At 31.2% G+C, this 8,124-nt stretch overlaps 1 protein-coding gene across 1 annotated transcript; it reads left to right on the top strand.

The window, feature by feature from the left end:
* Positions 1-297: 297 nt before the first annotated feature.
* LOC142551341 (alcohol dehydrogenase 3) lies at positions 298-3,040 on the top strand. Its single transcript, XM_075660530.1, has 10 exons — positions 298-494; positions 584-720; positions 828-874; positions 1,017-1,342; positions 1,427-1,509; positions 1,626-1,701; positions 2,041-2,102; positions 2,197-2,292; positions 2,491-2,652; positions 2,745-3,040. Exons 1-10 carry the CDS (start codon positions 458-460, stop codon positions 2,856-2,858), a joined length of 1,140 nt encoding a protein of 379 aa, XP_075516645.1. The 5' UTR covers positions 298-457; the 3' UTR covers positions 2,859-3,040.
* The last annotated feature ends 5,084 nt before the right edge of the window (positions 3,041-8,124 follow it).

Raw genomic sequence — 8,124 nt, 5'->3', positions numbered from 1 at the left:
TGATTAATATTAAAAAAATATAAACCAATCAAATAAATCATTCAAAATGACATTTTAATCAAAGATGGAGGAGTATATTATCTTTGTAATAATTTGAGAAATTTAATAAAATAAAATTATTCAATCAATGAATTAAAATATTCAAACTTCATTTTGACAAAAGACACTAATATTATTTTATTTTTGGAAGAATACTGTGAAAACAAACAGCGAAAGCCGAGGGAAGCTAAACCAGGAACAAAAACCTTGGACTGCCTCGCCTAACCATGTGCTCAATTGAATTCTTTGTTGTAAAATACAAAATATTCAAACCAATCAAATAAATTGCATGATTCCTTTCTCCCACTTGATTTCTACTACAAATACGTCGTCAAAAAGTGAAAATTAAATCAAAACCACAGTAAAAATTCGATCTTTGTCTAACTATTTTACAGTGATCAAGAAAGAACCAAAGAATATGTCGACTGCTGCAGGGAAAGTCATCAAGTGCAAAGGTAAACTCTATGTTTCGTCATGTAAATGTAATAATGGTTTCAAGATTCTTGAATATGTCTGTTTTCCTGGTTTTTTTTTTCTGTTGAAGCTGCGGTGGCATGGGAGCCCGGGAAGCCGCTGGTGATTGAGGAAATAGAGGTAGCGCCGCCGCAGAAAATGGAAGTGCGATTAAAGATTCTTTTCACGTCTCTTTGCCACACTGATGTGTACTTCTGGGAAGCCAAGGTAACAAGAATTTTTAAAATGTAATTTATTTTTTTGTTCGATAAACTTCATTCTTTCTCGTTTCTTGTTGTTGCTGCTGATGTTGTTGTTTTTTCCGGATTTTGTAGGCCCAAAACTCCGTCTTTCCTCGAATCCTGGGTCATGAAGCAGCAGGGTATGTTCCATTATCTTTCTGTGTTGTTTGCCGGTTCTACATAGTAATGGGGAAATAGGAGGGATTTAGAGTCTTTTGTCAGGCAGCTTTGTTTGAATGCTGTAAAAGAATGAAATTCAACTATCTTTGTGGCGGTACATAGGATCGTTGAGAGCATAGGGGAAGGGGTTACCGAACTCGTGCCTGGGGATCATGTGCTACCAGTCTTCACAGGAGAATGCAAAGAGTGCGCTCACTGCAAATCAGAAGAAAGCAATATGTGTAGCCTACTGAGGATCAACACTGAAAGGGGAGTGATGATTCACGATGAAAAGCCTCGATTTTCGATCAACGGAAAGCCCATCTACCATTTTGTAGGCACTTCTACATTTAGTGAATACACTGTTGTTCATGTCGGTTGTGTCGCGAAAATCAACCCTCTTGCTCCTCTTGACAAAGTATGCGTACTGAGCTGTGGGATTTCTACAGGTTAAAACTCAATTCTTGAGACAAACACTGTCATTTTTTATGAATCTTCGGTTTTGAATGATTTGTTTGATGGTTGTGGTGTAGGACTTGGGGCAACACTGAATGTTGCCAAACCAACAAAGGGCTCGTCAGTGGCGATTTTCGGGCTTGGAGCAGTCGGACTTGCTGTATGTTTCTTGATTTCCCAGGAAAATTTTTGTTTATTCTGCAAAGATGTATTGTGGTTTTATGCTCAATAGGAAAAGAAAATTTGTCAATTAGTCCACTTTTAATGGGATTTCAGGCTGCAGAGGGAGCTAGACTTGCCGGTGCCTCAAGAATTATCGGCGTGGACTTGAATTCCGCCAGATTCGAAGAAGGTAAACATATGAAATTGTTAATAATACACCTAGCGAGATGTACTTGCAGATTATTCCTAACTTAACAAACCTGTTCGAATATATAATGAGTTTAGGTAAAACTGCATTATTGGCACTCGGTCTCAATACATAGACGCTCCCTTCAGTTCGAACACTCAATAAACGACCTATGTTGCAATTTATATAATCTTATATTTCGGAATTATGGTCATCCCATAAAAGGGTGGTGTCCGTGTAAAATATGTAGCTTAACTCAACTTTAATCAGCACCTTTCACCAGCCTACAGTTACATAAATCGAAATCATTGACACAACATCAAATGTTGTTATGTTATGCAGCAAAGAAATTTGGTGTGACTGAATTTGTGAACCCTAAAGACTATGACAAGCCTGTCCAAGAGGTAATACATTTATCTAGTAACGATTAGTTTCAAAATATTCTCCCGTAAATATCACGTGTATCGACATTTTCTCGTTCTTATGTCCTGTCTACAGGTTATAGCCGAAATGACAGATGGAGGAGTGGACAGAAGTGTTGAATGCACAGGAAACATCAATGCAATGATCTCTGCATTCGAATGTGTTCACGATGTAAGTTCCCTAAAAACACACTCATACAAAGAGACTAACTGACTGTTGAATAGCAGATTTAAACTACTTTGCAATTTGAAGGTTTGAGTTATATGACTGCTAACAACTATAGTCTTCGTTGCAATGCCAAGTCCTTGATCCTACCATATTGTCACAAAAATTTATATTGGGTACTCAATTAATCAATACTTGCTATAGGGCTGGGGAGTTGCGGTTCTTGTTGGTGTCCCACACAAAGACTCTCTATTCAAGACTCATCCGATGAATGTGCTGAACGAAAGGACGCTGAAGGGAACTTTCTTTGGAAACTACAAACCACGATCGGATCTTCCATCTGTAGTTGAAATGTACATGAAAAAGGTCAGTGTTCCAAGCTTATTTGTAAACTCAAAAAACATGTTTTTTAGGCTGTTTCTCTTTTCTCGCCATAGTCATGCTTGTTCCGTGTTCAGGAGCTCGAACTGGAAAAGTTTATAACGCATGAAGTGCCGTTTGTTGAGATCAATAAAGCGTTCGAACTAATGCTGAAAGGCGAAGGGCTCCGTTGCCTTATCCGGATGGAGTGATGGTGATGATGTAGCATCAAAGGAGGAGAAAATAATGCAGTTTGTTGTAATTCTTGTGGATTGTGCATCTGTTTCGTTTTCTGTTCTGTTTCCTTATGTTCTGTTGATGATAATAGTAAGAGATTATTGGCTGCATTTCAATATCATTTTGGTCCAGTTATGAGTGTGATGTGAATTTTGTATCTTTTTCATTAACAATGGCGTACATTATATTAATTTTGTCATGTAAAATCATTTTCACATAACTCGGTTTCAGTCTGATAGCACAAGAGATTTAAATGAAAAAAGGAGCTCGAAATTGTTTACCGATATTCTTCGGAAACAGAAAAATAAGAGATGTAAAATGATTACATTGCATTCGAACTTTCATAAACATATCGTATTTGTTGTTTCTTACTTTGGCCTATTGATTTCTGCTGTTTCTAAGAAGTGCTGAAATAGACCATTGTATCAACACTCCTACTGATTCCAACAAGCTTCTTTCCGCACATATTCAGCTCGGTAAAGATTAGATTTACGACTGTTAATCTAGTTCAAATCAAAGAACTTGAAAATTTTGTTGAAGTCTTTAATAAATTACGCAGTCTGACGTGCATGCCACAAACATATTCTTTTTTATATTTTTAATAAATTAAAATTCTCAACGACCATTTAAAAAAAATCTGTATTTTAATTTTTTTAAAAGTTTATGTTAATAAATCTGAATTAATTTTAATTATTTTTTTTTTTACCTAAAATTGCCAACAGATAGTTAATAGTTATTTAATAAAAAAAAATAAAAAATTTCTTGTATAAATATTTTTCGATTTATTCAAATTATTTCATTCATCTCAACATATTATTTTACGTTATAACTCACTTTCAAAATATCTTCTCTACTATATCTTCATCATCTCAATTTCATTTTTTATATTTATTTTTATTAATCCAAATATTTTTATCCGAAATGGATGAAAATAACGTGAGTTTTTTTTAAAAAATTTGCGAATTCTACAAACAAAGCATAAAAGGAAATGAAATTCCCCAAAACTGACAAATTCCACTAAATTATAATATATGACACTAGTACAATAAGAATAAATAATTTCAAGAAATAAATATATTTAAAAATAATCATAATATATGACACTAGTACAATAAGAAGAAATAATTTCAAGCAATAAATATATTTTAAAATAATCATATAATTTATTTTTAATAATCAACATTTAAAATTATAAATAAATTTGGAAATTGTATTATTCGATATAAAATTAAAATAAAAGTGAATGAGTGGACAATGAAACCGCATATAATGAATGTTAATTTTAAAACTAACGCTGATCTGTGTTAATAAAAGAGAAGTGTTAAAATAAAAATAAATTATCTTAAAATCCTCGTATCTAAATTTAACTTTGTGCTCAGTCTCACTCCTCCACATGCAAATACTGAAACACACATACAAATTGTCTTAAAATCCTCGTATCTAAATACTTTTGCCATTTCATTCTTTCGGAAATTTTAGAAGCTCAGAATCATATGTTTTTAGGTGTCTTTCTTTGATTTTACTTGGGCATTGTGATCTTTGGCGCATTTCATACTATGTTTCTAGGTTTTATTTGAATATTATGTTTGGAGGTGTTCGGATTTATTCCACTCAATCTATATTGTCTGAAGTTTTACTGATGCTTCTTTTCTTTCGCCTATTTTCAAAGGCCTTGTTTCTAAATTTTTAAAAAACAATTGATTTATGAGTAGATATCTTGTGAAACAGTCTCACGAATCTTTATCTGTGAGACGGGTCAACGCTACCAATATTCACAATAAAAAGTAATACTCTTAGCATAAAAAGTAATACTTTTTCATGGATGACCCAAATAAGATATCCGTCTCACAAAATACGACCCGTGAGACCGTATCACACACAAGTTTTTGCCCTTGATTTATATAATGAAAAATGTGTACTTATTGTAAGGATGTGATGCCTAATTTATAAGGTTTTGTTCTTGAAGTTGAAAGTATAGTACTAGTTCACAATTTTAATTTCTATAATTAAATGATTATTTGATGAGGATTAGGTTTGGAGATGGACGAGCAACGATGCTCTTTCACGATGTTCTCCATTATTTTTTTAAAAGTGTAATGAATTTAGTTATTGTTGGGATCGAAATAGAGTTTAGAGAGTGAGATGAAACGAGTGAGAAAAATAAATGCTTGAAGCAAAAAACATAGAGATTTTATGGATCTTCAGAGACAAAAACTCTTACGTCACACCTTTTTCTATTAGGAAATTTTTTACTTGAAGACTTTGATTTTACAACTTCTTGTAAACATCCACTACAACTAGGACTTATAAATGCCTAAATTGAAACTCTGAGTTATCACTTTACAAATTTGGCTTGTTTAAGAATCCTTGATTCACGGGAAAACACAATAAATAACTAACGGTTAACTTGTAACGATTTGAGTTAGTAAATTAGTACAAAGATAAACCTTGATGATCAGACATGAACTGTAAGGCGTATGCTTGACGAGCACCTTGGAGTTAGAAAGATTCGAGTGATCAAAGATTTAGGAATGTAGATTGTTATGTGTAGAGTTTCAGTCGTTTTTCATTCTTTAATCTACATATTTATAGATGAAAAGCCTCAACGGTTGGTAATTGTGTTAGTTGTTGAGTTTATGATATTGTGAGTGCATCAAGTAATGTTGAGTCAGTTATTTGCATTTTTCTCGATGTTTTATAATAATTATGTTTTATTAGTAGAATTTAAGTCACAAAAATCTGGGTACTAATTTGGTTATATTAATATCTACATTAGGTATCAACTAGTATAAATTGAGTATTATAACACATACATAAGATATTTGAATGTATGAAACAATTTGATGAAAATGTTCAATTTTTAGGTATCAATTAGTATAGATTGAGTATTATAACACATACATATGATATTTGAATGAAACAATTTGATGAAATTTTCAATTTTTTTTTAAAAAAATGGTAAGGTTCTATAAAATTAAAGTATAAAATATCTTATTCGGAACCAATAGAATAAATTAATTATTGGAATATATAAATTGGGTATTCAAAAATATGTGACCATTGATGTCATATACAATTAAAAAAATATGATATTATTTTGTGTAATCGAAGTATAAAAATATATAATATAACTAATAATTAGGGTAAAATGAACGATAGAACAAATATATTGGACAAAAACTTGTGTGAGACGGTCTCATATGTCGTATTTTGTGAGACATGTATCTTATTTGGGTCATCCATGAAAAAATATTATTTTTTATGCTAAGATTATTACTTTTTATTGTGAATATCGATATCTTATTCCATATAAAGTTCTTTTTATCGAAATGCCCTTATTCCATATAAAATTTTCTTATTTTATTTATTTATATATATATATAATCATAATAAATAATAATAATAAATAAAATTTTTATATATATATATATAATCATAATAAATAATAATAAATAAAAGAGATAATAAAATAAAATATTGAATAATAAATTATCATTTAAATTGAACATTATCTATTTGTCAAGAAATAAAATTTAACAATTTTTACGTAGGTGTTAAGAAACAAGCTTGACGCTTGTTTTATGATGATGACTCACCTCACCTCACCTAAATTTTTCCTATAAAAAGACTACAATGATCACATTTTATCAGATTAATTGAAAAATCTTTTAAAGTGATCCAACTGCATTTGTCTTGTCTAAAAATTGATTTTTACATCTAACCACTGTCAAGTCCAGTTTGAGAACATCTCAAGCCAAGAAATTTTTAAATATTTTATTCACATCCCCCTCTAAATTTTAAACCTGATCATAACAATAAATGTTCAAAATTGTAAAAAAAAAAAAAAGAAAAAAAAGACTACAATACATGTTGGGTGCAATAATTATCCCTGCTTGGTAGAGCGATCGAATCGTGGTACTTGAGCTGCTGTGCGATTTAAAAGATTTGAGTTGCACAATTACCACTGGCTATAACTTTTGGTAAAGCGGCAAGCGCTCGGTCCTACAATTGATATCAGAGCCAAAGTCACGGGTTCGATTCCCATTGATTGCAAGGAGTGCAATTATTGGGAGGGAGATTGTTGGGTGCAATAATTATCTCTGCTTGGTAGAGCGATCGATCCATGATGCTTGAGCTGTTGTGCGGTTCAAAATATTTGAGTTATATCATTACCACTAGTTATAACTTTTGGTAAAACGGCATGCGTTCGGTATTACAGTATCAAAATTGCAATCTTTACTATAATTATTTAAGCACTGCTAGATGTGAAGGATTGCTTCACTTTTATTATAATCTAGTGTTTGTCTCGAGTTACACGTAAGTATATTTTTCATATTTCTTGATTTATTCAGCAAGTCAAGTAAAAGAAAAATACATAATTATTTTTTAAAAAAAACCTAAATAGCTTGACAAGTAATCGACTTCTAGAATGAGAGAAATTGTTCACGGCTTAATATATTTCAACCGAAATTTCAAGCCCTGTCGCGTGTCACCATTAATTCTGACAAGTAATATTGTGAAATACATGAATTAGTCTGTCGGTTTGATAAAAATATATTAAAACAAGTTTGTCCAATCTTTTAGAGGTTTCATTGATTCTGGGGAACTAACATGTACTTATATTCATAGCTGCTGCCAATGGGGTTTCTCTAAAAATAAAGAAAAAATACATTTTTTCTCAGCTTTTGTGTCAAAAATTTAAAAAAACGATTTCAATATATTGATAAGATAAACATGTTTTTTTAAGAATTTTGTAAGACCGAGTGCTTACCGCTTTACCAAAAGCTATAGCTGGTGTCAATTGTGCAACTCAAATCTTTTAAACCGCACAGCAGCTCAAGCACCACGATTCGAACAAATTCTTATATAAATAGTCTACTCTTTATTCCTATAATAAATTAAATTTATAATTCTTACAAATCATATAATAATAAATTAATTTTATAAGTCTTACAAATTAAAAACATGAATTTATTATTTCTTAATAATTTTTTTTCTTACAATCAAGAACATGAATTTATTATTTCTTAATATATTTTTTTTAAATCATGTCTAACTAAATAACATCATTTTTTGACCATGCAAAAAAAAAAATCGCAATTTCTGTACTAGTATTAATGTTGAAGACCTTGAATATTTCTCTAGTAGTAATCAGTGATCAATAACTATCTAGGGAGACCAAAGTTAAGAAAATATTGTGATTAGCAGGTCGTGACACACGCGATGTGTAAGAAAAAAGAT

Source organism: Primulina tabacum, chromosome 7, assembly GCF_025594145.1.
Source record: "Primulina tabacum isolate GXHZ01 chromosome 7, ASM2559414v2, whole genome shotgun sequence".
NCBI lineage: Eukaryota > Viridiplantae > Streptophyta > Magnoliopsida > Lamiales > Gesneriaceae > Primulina > Primulina tabacum.
This window is presented reverse-complemented; position numbering and strand designations above follow the sequence as displayed.